Source organism: Takifugu rubripes, chromosome 19, assembly GCF_901000725.2.
Source record: "Takifugu rubripes chromosome 19, fTakRub1.2, whole genome shotgun sequence".
Taxonomy (NCBI): domain Eukaryota; kingdom Metazoa; phylum Chordata; class Actinopteri; order Tetraodontiformes; family Tetraodontidae; genus Takifugu; species Takifugu rubripes.
In genome coordinates this window covers 13,392,799-13,412,474 of record NC_042303.1, presented here as the reverse complement: position 1 = coordinate 13,412,474, position 19,676 = coordinate 13,392,799, and the positions used below count along the sequence as shown (strand labels likewise).

The window sequence follows — 19,676 nt, the reverse complement described above, 5'->3', positions numbered from 1 at the left end:
AAAACGGTTTCAAAAAACCTCATTTATGTGCTTTGCATTGAACTTAGTCATCGATGCTGTTGTCTGAATCTACGAATTACATTTTTATGAGAAAAAGAATCTTTAGTAAATCAAGACTCTGATGAAAAGAAAGGTTAAAGTTACATTTTCTTTGGGTGGATATATTCCAAACCAAATAATTTAATGTATTCACAATGCAACTGCCTATTCACGCTGTAAGAAAAATTCAAAGTAAAAAAAGTCAATTACATTTATCCTTTTCAGTGCCTCCGTGTATTTTGACAATTAAGCGGCTTATGAATAAAACTCTCTCCGAGAAGGTTGGATAAACCGATGTGACAAACTCTGATCCTGTCTCTGCACTTCATAGGACAAATGAAAGACTCTGACCCGGGGCCACATCAGGCTCACGACAGATTATTCCAAAACTTCCTCGGAGCTTGTAAATGCAAACTCAGACGGGGTCGGCTCGGGTGCTCTGCTGAGAGGGGCTGGACCTGTGAGGTATTGATGCAGGGGTTAACAGCCTCTTTGGCCTCTTTAATGGAGCTGAATCACGCAGGCAGTGGATGTCCAGGCGGGGCAGGAAGGACGCTGAGGGTCCTGGCAGACGAAACATGGAGGGAGGCGTGACGCGTGCCGGAAGGCAGGAGCTCACACAGAGATACTAAATGGTTTGTTGCAGCACGGGTTCCGAATGAATGGCAATCCCGCTGTGATCCCTGAATATGTTTATTATCCTCCTTAACCAATGTCAAATCAGTCGGGAGCAGACATCAGGCAGCACAAAAATCAAACACGAGGAGGCCCCAGAAGACACGCATCAGGCTGTGAACTTGAACTTGGAATTGTTTCAGGCAAATATCTTAAAATAACACTCATTTGTGTCGTAATAAAGAAAAAAAAAACGTGACTAAAAACACAAGAGCTTAAATTCCTGGAACTCAAAGGGAAAAATGATGTCCTGATGCGCCGACCTCGCCTTGAGGTGCCATTAAACCCAAATGTCACCATATGCAAATGAAGCTCTTAAATCCAAAGAGGATTTCATGTGCATAAGTCAAACGTATATAATGTGTTTAATCAGCTTACAGTGGGTGCGTGGCCAGACAAGTCCTGCCGGAATATCATCAACACACTCTTAGTGTAATTCTGTTACAGCAGGTTTATTTATAATAACAGCAGAGCAGCACATCCGTTATTTTTAATGCAGCGGTGGCCCATCATCCTGGAGTGATGCTGACAGAAGGAAATGGAGGAGTGGATGAGAGTGGAAGCCTGATTGTAGCCTTAAGGACACCAGAGTGAGTTGGCTGTGCAGCAGCCGTCTCTTACCGCTCAGACGTGCGGCCCCGGAAAGGCAGTTAACCTGTGGCCAAGGTGAAGGATGGCAGCCAGTTGATTGGAACCGCCGCGCCTCCCCGGGGATGAATCTGAAATATCCGAATGCACTCTAGCATGTAATCACCCAGAGAAGTCGGCCTGCAAGTTGCAGCCGGAGCCGGGCCGAGGAAGTCCACGTGCACCTTCAGCGTCAGAGAGGAGAGAGTCGGTGAGTTCAGGCTGTGTTACTGTCAAAAATGAGACAAAAATCGGTTTTAATTTAAGCTTCCTGTTAATAATCCGGGTCAAAGAGGTGCTGGAGCCCTTGTTGGTCTTTAAACCTACTCTTATTTGGTTGTACACATTTTATTTTAATAGAAAATGCCAGTAAAAAGCAGGAAAAATCCCCACCTTTCTGTCTTTGTCCAGATGTTGGGACGAAGATAAAGCTAAAGAGGCAGGCGTCCATGGACATTTGAGTTAAAACAAAGCAAAAAATCTCATCTCAAGACGAGTTCTGGGCACCACAAATGTTTACAAAAATGATACTGCACAAGAATCACACATCTGGTGCCCTCTGACCTCTCCTGGTGTATTCCCGCCTCCGAGTGGCTGCCTGGATGGATTCCAGCACCTCCAGTGGCCAAAACCGGAAGTACACAATGGTGGTGCAGGACAACGTGTCACCTTGAGGGTCCCTCACACCTTTGACACAAAGATCAGCTCAAGTAATTAATCAGCTGTTTAATGAAAGCATAAAAAGACAACAAGTGACAGGAAACAGGATCTGTGGCCCTGACCGACAAAAAACATCAGCGTCTTCACCGGACCAGCCATCCGTGGCCGGAACATCTGCCGGTTCAGTAGTAGATATTCTGGCAGCCACACGTGGCACCGGCGTCCCGCTTCTTCCAATCCTTTGATGCTTCAGATAGCGGGAGGCTCAGAGACGTCCCGTGATTGACGGCACCTTCCATGGACACCAACAGTTGATCACGCAGCAGCCGTCAGAACATCACCAACATCCGGAGGCACTTTTCCCACATTGGACCGTTCCCAGCACCAGGCCCGGGAGACTCCATTTCACAGGAAAATGAAAACTGCCAGGCTGGTACGCGTTTGAAGAGGAGAACTTTATTTACAACACACAAACCCTGGCTGGGAGCCAGCAGCAGAGCTCTCAGTCTGCAGACTCCATTTATCAAAGGCCTGAGTGGAGTTTGTCTTCTGCTTTTCACTCCTCCGATCTGCTGCCGGGGCCCCGAGCCATTACAGATAAACCAATCAAACACGCCGCTCTCAAGTTAATCTTTTTAACTGCCGGCTGCCCGGGGTGACCTTTTGTATACGTGCCTCTCTGGCTTTGGTGATTCAGCGATGAAACCAGACACGTGGGGGCCCTGGCCGTTACAGTAAAGGTTAATGTAGCTTTATTAGCGGATGTTCTCGTTAGCCTGCTGAGGGTGAAGCATCGTTACACTCCAGGATGCTGCACATTCATACAGGCCGGTTCACCGCTTCATTTCGGTTTGGACAACAAGTGATTGAGGAGCGCTCAGTTCCTCCACCTCACATTTAACCTTTCCTCCAAACCCATTTTCTAACCACCCCCCCCACCTCCTAATCACCTCTTCCTACCTGCATGTTCCCCCTAATCTTCATTCCTCCCTCTGCCGCCTGCCCCTCTCGCTCTCTCTGGGCGTCTCATTAAAGGAGCTCCATCTAATGAGATTACGCCGTTGGGATTAATAGCGTGGCTAATTGATAGACACACAGCCGGGAGAGGATTAAGACCCTCTAAGTCCCTAGTGGTTTTTTTTTCTTTTTCAGCCGAGTAATTGAAATCACGGGAATGGACGGAAATATACTGGGTGACCTCGGGCCCTGCCCTTCTTCTGCTGCTGGACTGGACATGTTTCTGTATCCACACCACAGGGGTCAAAGGTCGAATTCACGAATGCAAAAGGCGTAAAAAAAACAAAATCATTAAAACTCACATTCAAAAACAGTACATTTAAAAGGACTTTCCACAGCACATCTGTGATACATTTGCTGGTGCAAAGAGACGCAGTCTTTTGTGTTACTTCATTCATCATCCTTATCCCGGTCAATCCGTGTGGGCGAGAGGGACAGAGGCCGCCACTCTCTGACCCAGCGTCTTCAATAACACAGTACTTTAAAACGTCAGACACATCGATACGGCCGCTCTGAGCCCACATGAGGCGCCGTAATGCTGTAATAAATCAGGATTTTAAAGTTGACAGAGGCCCATTTTATTTTAAAGCTCCGGGTGACAATGACCACTATAGAACAGGTGAGGATGTGGCACACAGAGGGGAACACATTCAATAAAGATGGCACAGTTTTTAAACCTTCTCCAAAGCACACACCTATGAATAAAACCCACGTTAGGACGCTGAACCGGGCTGAGAAGCAGCCCCGGATCGAGCCAGTGGCCACCAGGACAGACGAGTCTGTCAGAGAGAACAGCTGAAAGGCTTCAGTTTCGCATAGAAATGATCCATAATACGGCTTTTTTTTTTGTTTTTTTTTTAGAAAATACAAGATTGAGGAGGAGCAAATCATGTTTAAGCAGGCATCATTAAAAAAATGGAATTTTGCTCCTAAAGATGTCCAAACAAGAAAAAGAACTGTTATCTTGAGGGATGGGAGAAAGAGCAGCAACCTTTATGTCATCAATACTTCAAAAATAGGTGTCTTACAGTAGTTTTATTTTTTCAGTGACTTTGTATATACAGAGTATATCCATATACTGTAATTTCTGCTGACTATTTTCACATTCTCACCACGTAGTAACAAGTGCTTTGAGTAAAACATTAAAAAAAAATCATCATGCACCTTTTAATAGTTTTGTTGGCCTATAAAAACAGGAATGTTCAAGGCGACAAAAAAATGAATAAATTAATGAAATTGAAAAAAGGACAGGTCAAATGCCTTTGACCCCCAGTCCCACTTCCTTCGTCCGTCTGATTGGCAGGATCGTGCCTACGTAAGCTTTACATGGTGGAGACAGCGACACGCGACCACAGAGGGCGGGCAAGCATGTCAACACAAAGACTCCTAAAGTCAGTCCACGGAGGAAAGGCAGGCATTCTCCAGGAAATAGAAAACCCCCACGTGTATAAAAACGGTCCTAAATAGTCAGTGTGTTGACAGGTGAAGGTTGGGGAGAAGAGGCGGGGCTTCCCCCACAATGACTCTGATTGGCTTCGTCTTGGTCGTGATGTCCGATCTGCCCCACCCGACTCTTAGATTGTGTCCTTCCCTACTGTGATTGGCTGCTGGGGTTGTTTCGTCCGTACCATAGTAAGTGGTGTGTGTGTGTGTGTGTGTGTGTGTGTGTGTGTGTGTGGGTGGGGGGTGGTGGGCAGAGCACAGCTGAGGGGCAGGGTCTGGCGAGAGAGACGTGCCTCCACGAATGGCAACCGATCCTGAGATAGCAGGAGTCTGATACAAAAACACACCACGAAAGGCACTTTTATAAAATGACAGTGCTTCTTCTAAGGAAATTCAAGTTGACAGAGTGAAACAGAGAGTCAGAGATCAGCGTCTCCCACCCACCACCACCCCTCCCCCCCAAAAAAACATTCTCCTCGTTATGAGACTAAAGCAAGAGATGGTCCTGATTTACCGATCGATTAAAGCACAAATGCACTGCGTGCGCCTCTCGAGGCCGCCGTGATTCGCTCCCAGAGAGCTCCGGATCCAGCACGGTGAGAGAACAACCAAATGAAGGAAAAGGGAAATAAAAGTTCACACTACAAACTCGCCACTTAAAAATATAAAGCCAGAATACAGTTGCATTGCAGTGGATATTTGCAGGCTTGGTCACTGTGAGCAAATGTTAGGAGTCTGCGTCTCATACGTCCAACATGGAACCTGCCTCGTGTCCATCCGACCCCACCAAACCCCCCCAATCGGTGGTTTTTGATACCGTCCATGCTGCCCCCAAACCTCTTTCACAGCCCTCCGTCCTCCCCCTCCCTATCTCCGCTCTCAGTCATCGTCCCCTCCACCGTACAGGTCGGCCAGCTTCTTGAAGCGGGGGCCCCAGTCGTTGAGGTAGTCGTAGTCCTGGTCGCCCGAGCTGATGGAGTTGAGCGAGCTGACGGAGCCGGCTGTCGAGCCGGTGCCCTCGTAGTCGAACACCAGCAGGGAGTCGTAGGGAGGGGCCGTGGGGTCGTTATCCGCTGCTCTCAGACCCTGAAGGACGGAAGGTTGGACCCGGAATAAGCCACCATTTTGACAGGAGCGTAATAAAAAAGCACAAACTTCCACAGGCGAAAGAATTTCTTCCAATTCCAATTCTGTTGGTGGAAAATTTGCACCTTATAAAATATGTTTTTCACCCAAAAATAATGGTATAAACATTCCATCCTGATCATGACAGGTGATCAGACATTCTTCTAATCTGGTATTAATCTGCCCAGCAACAAACAACTGTCTTTTTCATAAGTAAATCCCAAATGTGCTCCATGCACTGCAAGCTCACATCTCTGATAAGACCGACACACTTACGTCATTGATGAAGTCTCCTATATCTCCAGGGTGGGGCAGACTGGATCTGACGGGGTACTGGGACTCGGCGATCGCGGGTCTTTCGTCCACTCTGCGCACTCCAGCCGGCTTATTGATGATGTGATCCAAAGACTCAGGCTGCTGCAGCTGACTCAGGTCGTAGTCCTGGACGGAGACCCCCAGAGAAACATCTCAGTGACCACTGGGTCAGAAAGTCCACAAATCAAGCTAATCTGGCAAAGCTGCCACACCGCGAGGGAGGTGTGGGGGGGTCACTCAGACCTCTGAGTGGTCATATAGTGTAGTTCACTTTTACAAATCCTCACACTCTCGGCTGATATTTCTCTCCTCTCCTTTAATCTCTCAGGTTTTACACAAACCAAAAAGCCTAAAATGTAATCAGCACCGATAGACGTATGAAGAAATGTGACTTCTTTATGTCTTATTTGTTGTACTTGAGAGGATTTGGGACTCTGAAGCGCTGTCTTCCACCTTGGCCCTACCTGGTCCTCCTCTCCGCCTCCCTCCTCATCGTACTTCAGGATGTTGTCCCTAACGTCGTCCTCGGGGTCGATCAGCAGCGGCTTGGCCTGCCGCTCCTTCTCCCGCCGCTTCATCCACACCACGAACAGCAGGACCATGCCTGTGCACACACAACCGAGGTCAACGTAGCAGAAGCATTAAATGTCACCGCGTCCATCAGTTGGACAGTCGTCCTCCCTGCGTGCGATGCACAGGACGCCCCGACATGGACATTCATTCTCTTCTGTGACCTTAACTGAGTTAAATATTGAGTCCCCGGTACTCACTGAGCAGTATGATGATGCTGATGAGGATCGCGATTATGGCGCCGGTGCCGAGGCCGGCGGCCGCCACGGCTCCGGTGGCGCTGCAGTCCCCGTTGTCGTCGCAGGGACAAACCTTGACTCTGATGGTGGAGCGGTTGGACAGAGGAGGGTTTCCGGAATCAGACACGATGACGGGGATCTCGTACACGCTTGCCTCCAGGTAGGAGATCCTAAGTTTCAGCTGCGCGTAGTCGCCTACGCGCGCACGGAAACACACGAAGGGTTGGGAAAAAGGAATTAATACGCCACAGTAGTGCGACTATTACTGTCTTCAGGGTATTATGGGTCAGCAATGAAAGTTGAGCCGAAACAAAGTGCATAAAACTCATCCTGACATGACGGTGCACATCTGGGAAAGTTAAGAAAAGAAGCCCCAAACCCTAAAAGCGCTAATAAATCCATCACTCAGTCAAGCTAGGACAGGAGGCTCAGTGGAAAAGAAGCCAGTTATGTGATCAGATGTGTCCCAGAGACAACTGCTGCCGTACATCCATCTGGGTGGATTAGGTACCAGGTCGGCTGCTCGGGGGACAGAGAGATGAATGGACCTCATTTGTCACGAGCGATAGATCGTGTGTCAACACTGGAAGGCGCCGGCTCCTCTCACTGTGAGCTTCATGAGACGTTTTGTTAAACTTGGACATCTCTCACAGCTCGCGGCCATCGCGGACGCGCTGATTGATGTTGTCATTTGTTCCGTTGAGGGTTTTCGCGTCCCATCTGTTAGTTCGACGCTTTAATTCAGCAGGAGTTTTTCGGAACGCTGATGGATTACCGCTAAGTACCTGTTTGGTGTTACTCATCAGAAAGAGCGCTCCGATATTTGCGGCGTTCTTTTTACCGTTAAGTCTCGAAATGGTCCAGTTGCGTCGGACGCTGGCGGGGAAAGATGGCAGCTCGAAGACGAACGGCCCGACGTTGGGGTCGGCGTCCGCATCTGCCGCGGTGATGTTGATCCTGGAGTTGGGACGCGCGCGGTCGCACACCTGAGCCTCACGGGGGATCAGCACCGGCGCGTTGTCGTTCACGTCGATCAGGTAGATCTGGAGCGTTCCTGTTCCGCTCGCTGGAGGCGACCCTGGAGGAGAAAGATGGGAGACCAGGATCAGAGCCGGAGACGGCGTGATGGTGGCGACCAAAGGCGGGGGGGGGGGGGGGGGGTGTAGGGGATGGAATGAGTTGAGATGGAGCAACAAAAGTGAGTAGACGGCAACACAATCCTCGTGCTGTCCCGGGAGACCCCTCGAAAAAAGCAAGAAAAGGACGCAAATGGGGGAAAAATTTAATTTTGACAAATCCCGATTTAACGCAGAGACGCAAAACAATGGAGGAGAAAACGGAGAGTCGCACGTTTTAGAGCCTTTGTGCTCCGAACGGGTTGCCTTCTGAAAAAGGCTGAACGGGGAAACACTCACATGAAGATTAGTGTTGTCTGTGCTCTGCAAAGCCCCCTGGGAAACGACTCAAAGGCTAAATTCTCACTATATCCGGCAACATAATCTCATCATAACTTATTCAGGCTTTCTCACAACTGTCGGACCAAAACAAAGGCGAGTGAGTGAGGGGATACACAGATTTGATGCTCTGCGACGCCTCTTGATTAAAAGGAGAGCGGGAAAATCTGTCGCGTCACAATCCTCGTGCACTTTTGACCCCAGCAGCGCTGCTGTCTCACTCCTGGAGCAGATCTCGCTCTATCTATATCTCTGCATTACCATTTCTTCATGAGATGTTAAACCAACAACATATTCGACGTAAATGTGTTTCTTTTGGTCCAATATGGAAGCTTGTTCGGGGTTTAGAGGATGATGCTACAAGTCACGCTATCGTAGTTAGCTTTTTAGCTAGTCGTGTTTATTCAGAACATCGTTCTGCAAAATTTGGGAGTTGCATCCCTAGTTGAGAAAGGACTGAAGGCTACGTCACGCAACGGCAGTCAACCCTCCGCCACGCGAGTTGTGATAATATCGTGGGTTTCTTCTACAAACGAATACGCGCGCTGCTCTACTGAACAGGCCGCAGTGATTTATCGTAGCCTTGATACTTGGCTGACAACCCCCCGGCACACAGCCTGTCAACACACTGAGCCAAGTCCCTCATGCAGTACCGAACAGATAGACCTCACTACAGTAACCCCCCCCCCGTGTCTGATAATAAGTCTGCGCGTCAGCTACAGTATCTGAAAGCCTGTTTCCCAGATCCCAGGGCCCATCGGCCATCTTGTCAGTCATGATTGACTGCGTCCTGCGCTGCCTCTTGTGCCTTGCTCGAGAAGAATTTCAATCAAAAGTGGAATTTATCCCCTTGTTGACGCCAGGCTTTATGATCAATAGTCAGTCAAGACGCTGGGCTTAGTTTTGTGTGCTTCGGGGCAACTGTTTCCTCATTTCCCACCAGAGTAGGAGACACCTGAATGCCTCCTACCAAGACAGACAGTAAGCGTCTCTATTTGCAGTGTTTTGGGCTTTGGCTCTGTGCACGGCTGCAGCAGCTGAGAGCTTGTGTGAAGACCTTGGGTCACTGATCTCCTCTTCAGAAGAAGGTCGGGGTATTTATACACAGCATAGTTTATGCACAATACACCATCCATACACAATTCATCCACTTACTGGGTTATCTGGTGAGAAGGTCGTTGCAGAAAAAAAGGTCAGATATGTGATCTTTCAACAGCTCGCAAGAGATTTTCATGAATACGACAAAAAAATCTATTTGTGAAGTCATATTGATTTGTGTTAGCTTCCCTTCCCTTTTTGTTTTATTTTATTTTTTAAATCGGAGTTTGGCAGAAATGAGACAACCTGCCTGGCAAATTGTCCCGTATTACCCCAACACGTGCTGAAAATATGCTTCTGAACAGTAAAACAAGGAACGGGAGGCTTGACAAAAGCATTTGGGCTCCTTTGTTTTAATCAGGGCTGCCTCGTTTGGGGAGTTTGATCTGAATTCCTGACTCTCTCTCTCTCAACAGTCTAATATATTCTTTGTTTCTGTGCAGCTACTGTAAACCACAAGAAGCAGAGGTTCTCTGTATTTTTCCCAAAGCCCCAGAGTCTGCAAAGATAAACGCTGTTGCGTCGGAATAAGCTACACACAGTAAGGACAAAAGGCGTCTGAAGAGCTGCCCGACTTCGGCTGCTGGAACTCCCTGCCAACGTGTGATATCAAACATTGCCATTAGCTGGAGCTCCATGAGCTCAAAGATGGAAAAATGAGGCGAGAGGAGGGAAACGCTGCATCGACTCCGCCGTTCCTGCACATATAGGAGCGATTGAAACAGGAACTGCTCATCAGGTGTTGCTCTAACACGGCTCAGCACGGACTGTATCAGCCTGACTTACCAGACTTACCATTGTCGAAAGCTAGGAACGTGGCCTCGTACACGTTGTTTTTGACGAAGATGGACTCTCGATCCAGCAGGGCCATGGTGGTGATCTGACCGTTGGTTCTGTTGATCTTGAGCCAGTTAGCTGGGTCTGACAGCTTGGAGTATCTGCAGGGAGAGGGATGAATCGAATAATGAAGAAGAAAATCCACGATAATTCCCAATAAGCAAATCCTTCAAAATGTCGGATTATAAATATCGCATTAGTGTCGGAAGCGCATATGTTCGGTAACTCGTGAAACCAAGATGTGCTGTTTACACCACAACCCACGTAGCGGCTATTAATGCGGAAAAGTGACAGCTGCACAATGAAGTCCATAATGATTCCTAATTTATCGTGTTGAGAGGTCAACGGTTTGTCTGTCACCATGGTGACAGAGGTTTGAGGCCCACTACAAGGGATTCTACCAGAGATTCTCCGTCATTAATCGAAATCAGGATTTCAACAGTCTGGGCAACAATTCGATCAAGCTAGCTAAGGCTAAACTGAGTTAATTCGGCATCAGTTGTTTTACATGTTGCTGTAATGGTTAACATCGTATTAGCTAATGGACGTTACAGCTTCTACAGTGGAAACGGCTGTTTCCCATCTCAGCTGCTTTCATCCTGACTTCTTTTTGGAATTCCATTTCCTGTAACAACAGGAAAATTAGCATGTAAAAGTCATCAACCTCACATTGATTTCCCTGAAAATCCTCTTCCCTCCCCTCCCCTCTAATGTTTCCCACCGTGGCTCACTGTTTGTGAGCGCTCGTCTCGGCCCTGGAGCATTAATGCGCGCGCTTTAGCGATGCTTCGCGTGAGGTCACGCTCAGAGAATACACCAGCGGCAGCCGCGAGACCGTCTGAGCAGCATCCCAGCATCTGCTGGCTCCTGCGGAGACAGCTCTGACGTCCCATCAATGGGGGGGGGGGGAAACGTGACAGGCACGGAAGCAGCGAGGTTCGGAGGATTGGCGGTTCGCATGGCGTGCCTTTTTAGGAGACAAAACCCGAGACGTGAGCACAGCCCCGACTCTGCAGTGTATGTACGAGTACATCTCCCACGTCTGCCATCGCCAACAATTTCGGTAACATTTGCACTGTGCCCCTCGGTGAGAAGAGGCCATCTCACTGACATTAAGAAAAATCAATCTCCCTCGTCGGCGCGGCGGAACACGGCGGAACACGGCGGAACACGGCGGCCACGTGGGAGTTTGTATCACAAAGGGTCGATGACAGCGGCCACTGAGGGTCCCTGTTAGGAAGGAGGGAGGAGGAGATCAATGAGGAGGAAGAGGAGAAGGCCGGCGCGAGCCGAGGAGGGGAGACAGTTGATGTCCAACTCATTATTGGATGACCTCATCACGCCCAGTCACCTAGCAACGGGGGGGGGGGGGCGCGACCGGAGACTGGGACGTAGGTGAGGACGTCAGACCAGAATGTCACGGAAGACACACAAACTCTGAGATCGAAAATGTTCCCGTTTCTAAAAAGGAAACAGACAAGCGGAGCTTGACAGCATTGGAAAACACGGTTAACTACTCAATCTGTGCTACATTTTCAGTAAAGTTTGGGTTGTTTTTAAAGCTTTTTGTTGTTCCTGTGCAGTGTCGTGTGTCACACTGAGGAAAGTGGCGTCTAAATCAGCATCGGTTTGATTTGATTACATTGGCAAAACGAAGAAATCTGACAGGCAACCACATCCCAGCCGTTGTCGTCGCCACCGCGACGTGACGAACGTTGACACATTCCTGTCGGCTTCTCTCTGCTCCATGTTGTTGTTTATTTATTTATTTTTTCCTGAGCATGTCCTCGACGCGTCATTTGTCTCGTCTGGTGTCCAACAACTGCTGCGTGATTGGTCAGGAATGTGGAGCGGATGCGGTTACTACGGAGACATCTTTTCGGAGTGAAAAAACTGACGGCGACGGTTTTGAGAAAACATGCACAACACAACACAAAAGGCCCGTAGAGACACACATGGGAAACAAATGTGGATGAGGATAGAAGGGAAGTTGTGTACAGAGGAGAATCTCTGGCTCATTTGGACACCAAAATGGTTTGAAGACAACAAACTGCCAAAAGTTCTAGTAGCGCTGAGCTTTGCTGGGTTAACTGGGGGGGTCCGAGCCGATGCCTGAGGTGTACCTGACTATCTGGTGGATGAAGTGGTCGGGGTCCTGAGCAGCGAACACAGTCAGAGTGGTCCCCGCCGGCACGCCCTCCTCAAAGCGGATCACTTTGGGGTTGACGGGGAAGACGGGCGGCTCGTTCACGTCCTGGACGGATATGGTGACACCTGCGGTGGACTGGAGCGAGGACTGGATGCCGCTGGCCAGGTGGGCCTGGTTGGAGACCACCACCGTCAGCATGAAGGCGCGGTTCATCTCAAAGTCGACTGGCTGGAGGAAACCCGGTGGGGCAGATACAGGTCAGTGAGGAGGGGGGAGGGTTGGCGACCACAGAGGCCTCGTCCAGTCGATCTCTCACCTTGACCACTGTCAGCATGCCCTCGTTGGTGATGGGGTTGGTGCGGATGGTGAAGTGTCCGGTGGGATCTCCGCTGACGATGCGGTAGACGGCGTTCCAGTTGGGACTGTGGGGCTGGTCCCTGTCCACCACTGTCAGGTTCGTGACCACCACGTTGACCTTGTTCTCCGGGACCTCCCCTGAAAACTGTAGAGCGGGAGAGGGAAGAGCAGACGGTGGTGAAAATCTGGGGAGGACTTATGACGTCCTCGCCCCGGCGCCGCCGTCGTCCACTTAGCATTCCCCATAATCTCCCGAATGAAAACAAAGACGCGGAGCGCCGTTACGCCGGAAATGAATGGCAAAGAGAGGCAAGCTGAGAAATATTTCTTCAGAGGTGGCAGCAACAGAATCACGACATCTTCCAACCCCCCCTCCCTCCAGCACCAGCTCATATAAAACTCATTATTTGAATTAACGGATGCGTTCAGTTAGGTGTTTACACATTTAACGGAGGTTCGGAGCACAAACCACACCCAGGCCGTGAGATTAGCGCTGTAATTAAAGCGATACTGGAATAATCTGTGGCTAATGGTCTCCGTATCACTGCAGTCTGAACGGAAGAGAGAGTTTAAAGCCCCCCCAGTGATGCCGCTCTGCTCCCGACGGTCGTGCTGGGACGAGATCTCCAATACGCAGCTGAACCATGTCTGGCTTTCCTCCGCTGGAGCATTGACTTGTTTATGTGGCGCATCCGCCAGCTGCTGTTCACATCAATAACTTTATCCTCCCTATCCTTCTCTCCTCGCCTCCTCTCGTAAGCTCAGAACAAATTAAATAAGCCCCCCCCCCCCCCCCCCCTGTATTTTCTGCGTGGGCTTCTCCGTTTCATTTCCGCCCCGAGCTGTTGCGCCAAACTTCGCTTGGCCGAAGCCGTCAGTGGGGAAACAGGACACGCTCCCTCGAAGGCAGACAAATGCCTGCGACTGTTGGGGAGGCCGTTTCCAAAATGGCCCCTCTCTCTAGAGGCAATGTGGAGCTGCTGATAAGCCACCAGAGACACAGTTTCAGAAGGATTTGCTTGGTACAAAGGAGAGGAAATGAGCAGGGGAGGCAACATTTGAACGTATTATGTGGCAGCACAATGGGACTCCTTCAGTACAGCACAAAAATGCATATAATAATTAAAAAAGATAGAATTCCGGTCCATATGTGTCATGGCTCTCTTTGGCCTGTCTGGAGTTTAATACATAATTTAGCCAAACTCGGGACAAAAGATGTGGATTTCAGGACTCGCTACTGTTGAGCTCGAAGCTATTTGAACCAACTGTTGAAAACCGATACAATTTGGTCCCGTGTGACTTCAGCTTTGGGCCGAACACGTTAAAAAAATAGCCTGTTTATTTAGTTTTGTTTGTTAGAGCTGGAAAAAAAAATCCTCAATCATTCTGAAGTATGTCGGTTAAAAGGTTGAAGGTTAAAAGTCTAGAATGTGAAACTACCGGTCACATGCCTCGTTTTAGGCATGTTGAAATCATTGCCCCCCCCCCACCCCCCACCCCGGCCTAATCAGTACATTACAACATAGCAAAGGCACAAACAACCTCTGAGATGTTCAACAGGGATGGGGGGCACATTCAGTGTTAGCATCCGTGTCTGTTCTCTGCCCCCCTCCCACAGAAAGAAGGAAGGAGAAAAATCTGCTTATTCCGGTGGCGTGCAGTAACAACTCTCCGAGTCAAGTAGTCGCACGTGGGGGGGGGGGGGGGGGGGGGGACATTCAGAGAAAAAGAGCGAATGACAGAAATGATCTCAAAGTCACACCTCAAATTATGGGAATTACACTTTTACAAGCGCAGGCAAATGTGCACTGAACTAGCGAAAAGGGTTGAAAGGGAGCTAATGAGACCCTGAAGAGACAACAGACATTTTCTTCCTCCGTGCACGTCCTTGTGCACGTTTCCGGAGATGAACATATGTTTCGGAATGCCTCTGTGCTTCTTCGGGGGGCGACTGGGAGGACTCTGGCCCCGGAGCCGCTCCCTGATGAGCGCTGACAGATCCAGTCCTGCTAACAGAGGACAGGACGACCCCCACTTGTTCTCCGGGTTCTGCCCCTGACAGCTGGGGGGGCTCTTATCAGGCCGTGCGGCTGGAACTGCCTGGCGCGCGGCGCTGCCGTCCCGGCCGGGGAGAGTGGGTTCTGGGCACGTGAGGCAGTGGTGCGGAACCTCTGGGCTCCGTGGCAGACGGCCTCTGTCTCTCATGGGAATCCCAAAAACCCAAACATTTACCTCAAGCTGCGACTGTAGAAGATGAGAAGCCTAAAAGTCCATTATGATCAGCCGTCGTTGCCATGGTAACAGCCTCATTTAACCAGCACAAACACGCAACTTTCTCCGTTTATACTGCCACAACGAGGGGTGGCAGCTGCTGCCGTCAGGTGTGGAGGTATTTGGAACCGCAGCCAAACGCCTCAGGAGGAACCAGCTGACAAGCGAGGGGTGGGGGGCTGGTCTCCATCCAAACATCAGCTTTTATGGGCACATTGTTTTTGTCCAGCTCCAGTACTCTTCATCTTCTGTCCACTCTGGATTCTATGAGCGCTTTGCTAGTGCTATTGTTGCAGGATTGTTGTAATTTTGAAACTGAGGTGATAAATGGAATGAGCAGAGTGATGCTCTTCATCAAATGAGCCGCAAAAAGAAGTGAATCATAATTATCGAGGTTAATACGAGGGGGGACACCGGCTGTGTAAACTATGTTAATGTCCAAGGAAATAATTGTCTTCTTTGACGTGATATTTTCTGGCAGAAAACAAAGGGAGACAGTCAGTGATTGATTCCGCTCACCGTTCTGACGGTCAGTTCTGGAGGATTGTCGTTGATGTCGTTGATGCTAATGAGGGCGGTGGCTGTGTTGGACAGACCGAAGTTGAGGTTGCCCTCCATGTCCGTGGCCTGGACGATGATCGTGTACTGGGACACTTTCTGGAACCAGAATGACATCATGGATTAGAAAAATGTACACACAATAACTCTTGGTACAGAAATCACACACTATTAACAACATGCTATTTTCCTCTCGCGCTAAATGCTACGCTAGCATTAGAACGCGGCGCTCCTGGGGCTCCGCCGCTGTCCGTGGTGCTGAAAGTTCAACCCGTCCCCAGACGCTCCACTGCAAAGATCGCTCTCTCCGTGTTGGAGCTAATCTGCTTTGTGGTTTATGCTTCTTCTTAATCACTTGGCCCAGAGTTCACTCGTTTCTGGGTGCGAGGGGGTGAGCTGCCGGACATCAAGCCCGGGCCCGGCTGACTGCACTGGCTGCTTCAGTGGTTGGCACAGTGGCTGCTGTTTGCTAACTTTAACGGCGGTTGTGCTTTCTGAGAACTGGTGTCAGTCAAAACAAGCAAGCCCAAAAGAATATGAGCCGTGGGGGTGTACGGTCGGCCGAGGAGTGCTGCTCTTCATCTCTCTGCGCTGCGCCTCTCATCCGCTGTGATCGTTAACTTGAATTCTTTGCTTTTTTGATCTCTTTCTAGCTCATCGCGCATCGGCTGCGGTGATCTATGCCTGTCTGCTCTCTAAAACTCTCACTCTATGTCTGCCCCCCCCCCAACCGAAGCCTCTCTGGCACATTTTCATATCTCTCCCTGCTCGCCCGTCAGCTGTGAAGGATGCAGTTGATTGTTTGATCAGTCGGACTAGCGAGGCCATTTAAGACACCCGGCTGGACTCATTCAGCAGCCATTATCAAGTGTGCAGATGTGTTAATCTGCACCAAACCAGCCCTATTAATGAAAACTCGATGCTGCCTGCCCTTTATTAGACTCATAATGAAATATCAATAATTATCTCCCCTCATAGAGCGCTTTAGTAAATAGACCCTCCAATAAATGTGTTCCTCTGCAGACTCATTTAGTTCCAGTCACATACATCAATCCAGGAATAGCCCCAGATGGCTGAAGAAACACCCAATCACATGCAGCGTTGAGTAATGCCCCTTTTCCTGCCGTCTCTGGGCAGGTGAACTGACTGGAGCTCATCCAGCAGGTGGCGCTGTCACACAGTGGGAGGTGTGGCTGATGCGTCCTGCAGAGCCGCGTCACTCATCCAAGGGCGGAAGTGAGTTGATAACCCTCCCAGTGAACACATACATAGCGTTTAGACTTCAGTGGGTTTTGGGAATAGGTGTGACACTCAGGCACGTGCATGCACGGAGAGAGAGGGAGAGAGAGAGAGGGAGAGACGGAGAGAGAGGGAGAGAGAGAGGGAGAGAGAGAGGGAGAGAGAGAGAGAGAGGGAGAGAGAGAGAGGGAGAGAGAGAGATTTTCCTGTCCAACCAATTGAGTAACAGGCTCTCTAATGAGTTCTATAGATGTGTTCAACAGAAAATCTCTCAGTCCAACAGTAACACTCCTCACAAGTGTGCAGCGTCCAGGCTGACTTCATCTGTAGAGTCTGAACACCATCGTGGGCCACAGGAACACCTGTCCGCCGAGCGCTGCCAGCAATAAAACCCCTTTCCGTCGAGGCCAAATTAGATGGTTTACTATCCAGTTAGCAGAATAATAAAACAGGAAAACGGCTTTAGGCCAACAGGACAGGTGCAGGGAAGTAAAAAAAAACAAGGAACTCTTGGTGTTTGTTGGGGATCATCACCAAAAAGATCTTATTAGCAAGAAGCAGATTGAGGCGATCTGATGTCTGAATTACACTAATTACACCTGAGAGGAGGGTGCAGTTGCAGACGGCACACGTCTCACAGGCACCCCCCCCCCCCCCCCCCCCCCCCTCCCGGTCCCCCCTCACCCGCCCACAAGAAAGCTGAACAGAAAACTCTTTTGCAAAACAAATAGAAATAAATCCTGCAGGGGCTGGAATTATGCAGCTGCGTGTCTGCAGCACCGTCCGCTGAAGAAATCCTGCTACGCATAATCAAATCACTTTGGATCCCTAAAGAGCGGAGCAGGTCCACCCGGCCGCCATTATCCCGCCACTGTAGAGCAGCAAACCTTTAAGAATTTGTTAGTCCCAATCAAAAACGAAGCACAAATGGGCATTTGCATTATTCATCTGCGCATCTCCTCGCGTATGTATGCGATAAGTTCATCTGTGTGGAACAGAAGATGCTGCTTCCAGACATTAATGGCCTTTGAGTCAAACGGGAAGAAGCAGGTTTAAAATGGGAACGCTCATCAACGACGAGCCACTTCCAGTGCGGTCATGAATTCCCTTCCAATTAGACCTCCACTTATCTGACCTGGTGGGTGGAAAACATCTCTGTGGTGTCATCCCAACTAAACTGAAGCTTTTGGAAGAGGTGAAACATCTCTTAGCACCCAAAATAAGCTTCACCATGCAGGTCCTCCACACAAAATGTGTCTTTTTTTCAATTCAGACCTCCCACTCGCAGGCACACACACTCGGTACAGGTAGATTTCTGAAACGGCATAAATTGCATCTAATTTAAGACGCCTAAGTACCATAAAAGGACTCATTATGCACAAACTCGGTAGAAATGTGGATCTACAGCAGCATTGCTGCTGCTCAGGGATGCACTCACAGGATTCTAATTGTCAGTAAAATAATCCAGCTCCGAGCTGGCGTCCGTGTTTTGGAGCGCCTGACACGAGGCTTCGCCACAGCAGGCCGTTCCAATCAAGGTTTATACAGAACCGAGACGGGCTGGAACGCCGCAGCGGACGGCAGCTGCAGCTGCCAGCGGAACCTGAGCCACATTGAAAGGGTACAATCGGAGGAGTCCCGCGCCAGCCCTGGCACCGGCGCCCCTCGCCGGTTCCCTTACTCCTCAACTGGACGGACATCATCATCCGACATTCACCGCGCCACAATATGGCCCCTCACATCCCTGAATGCGGAATTCTGCAGCTCAGAACAAGCGCCCAGATGACGGAAGAGGATTATAAGCTATTTAAAGGAGAACGTGATGAACGCGAGGGTAACTGGCGCCTCCTCTCGCTCAATAACCGACAGCATTCATCTGAAAGGTGGAGCATTTAGGCTGTTCGACACGGGGCTGCCAGCAGCGAGCGAGCGAGCGAGCGAGGGGGAATCAATGGTATTCAGCGGTGTCAGAGGTAAGCCATTCGATGCTAGCCTCCGCGTCCCCCCTGGCCTCCTCAACGAGAGCGAACCTGCTTCACCCCTTAATTAGCACATGGATATTCTAATTAGGCGCCATCGTGGTAAAAGAGGATTAACTGAAGTGTGAGAGAAAGAGGAGCGAGAGGAGGCGGAGAGAGCGCCAATGTGCCGCGGAAACATTTATTCACCGCCCATAGTGAGGGTGCATCTGTGCGGCTGCAGGAATCCAGCCGGATGTGTTGGGTATTAGCTCTCTGTATAAGGCACTTCTGACAACAGCGGCGAGGGTGTGTGTGTGTGTGTGTGTGTGTGTGTGTGTGTGTGTGTGTGTGTGTGTGTGTGTGTGTGTATGCTGGCCACGTTTCGCGCCGCTGACCCTGACAGCAGGTGGGTTGAGTCCCAGGTGTGTCCCAGTTTTAGCGGGAGGATGGGAAGCAGGTAGGACAGAGCCCGGCTCGACGCGTCCGGATTAATGAGCCTTCCCTCACGCGTCAGCCGGCGCCCGGGTCAACGCCGGTAACAGGGACGCGGCCCAGCTCGGCCGACGGCACTCGTTTGTATCGCTCCCCTGTAAAATTAGATCCAATTTTATTTTTATCAGTCCGCCTAAATTTGCTCCCTCAATTTGCTGTTTTTAAGACGTGCCTGATTGAATTATGGTCTGCAGGGACCAGAGGGAGTATTAATGTTATGATGTGTTTCAGTGTCGGTTGTAAAATCAGCCATTTGAGTTATGGCGATGAGATTATCCCCATAATGGTGATGTGTGTGTAATTTAATCATTGGTTGTAATATTTTAAAGGGAGACACAGTGAACATCGAGGTATATTTCCGTGCACACGTGCCCTCGTACTGCCCACATAACCAGTAGCAAAATCCACATTCTACCAGCAAAGGCCATTTTTGAGACGTGAGGCCATTTTTGCTGCTCCCTCACAACCTCCCACCATTTTAGGGGCGACATGCAGTAGTTTGAAGGGGTTAGAACTGGGTCCAGGCTGGGGTTCGGGGGTCAGTTCTGGT

The 19,676-nt window shown here is 49.8% G+C and overlaps 1 protein-coding gene and 1 long non-coding RNA gene across 4 annotated transcripts in view; both read right to left on the bottom strand.

Moving 5' to 3' along the window:
• Positions 1 to 1,341: 1,341 nt before the first annotated feature.
• LOC115246991 (uncharacterized) lies at positions 1,342 to 1,986 on the bottom strand. The gene is made up of 3 exons (XR_003886089.1): positions 1,906 to 1,986; positions 1,735 to 1,772; positions 1,342 to 1,526 (listed from the first exon to the last, which is right to left on the bottom strand). It is a non-coding gene; the product is annotated as an uncharacterized lncRNA (long non-coding RNA).
• A 2,052-nt stretch (positions 1,987 to 4,038) lies between these two features.
• cdh4 (cadherin 4, type 1, R-cadherin (retinal)) overlaps positions 4,039 to 19,676 on the bottom strand; it is a 126,300-nt gene continuing 110,662 nt past the window's right edge. For 2 of the 3 annotated variants that reach the window (XM_029826483.1, XM_029826485.1), the window contains 9 exons: positions 15,396 to 15,533; positions 12,565 to 12,750; positions 12,223 to 12,476; positions 10,049 to 10,200; positions 7,552 to 7,788; positions 6,672 to 6,905; positions 6,366 to 6,505; positions 5,863 to 6,027; positions 4,039 to 5,547 (listed from right to left, as the gene is read on the bottom strand). In XM_029826483.1, the coding sequence (XP_029682343.1) occupies positions 5,341 to 5,547; positions 5,863 to 6,027; positions 6,366 to 6,505; positions 6,672 to 6,905; positions 7,552 to 7,788; positions 10,049 to 10,200; positions 12,223 to 12,476; positions 12,565 to 12,750; positions 15,396 to 15,533 (1,713 nt within the window). In that variant the 3' untranslated portion in view covers positions 4,039 to 5,340. The remainder of the gene's footprint in view (positions 5,548 to 5,862; positions 6,028 to 6,365; positions 6,506 to 6,671; positions 6,906 to 7,551; positions 7,789 to 10,048; positions 10,201 to 12,222; positions 12,477 to 12,564; positions 12,751 to 15,395; positions 15,534 to 19,676) is intronic. The other variant, XM_029826484.1, reaches the window with a different exon arrangement.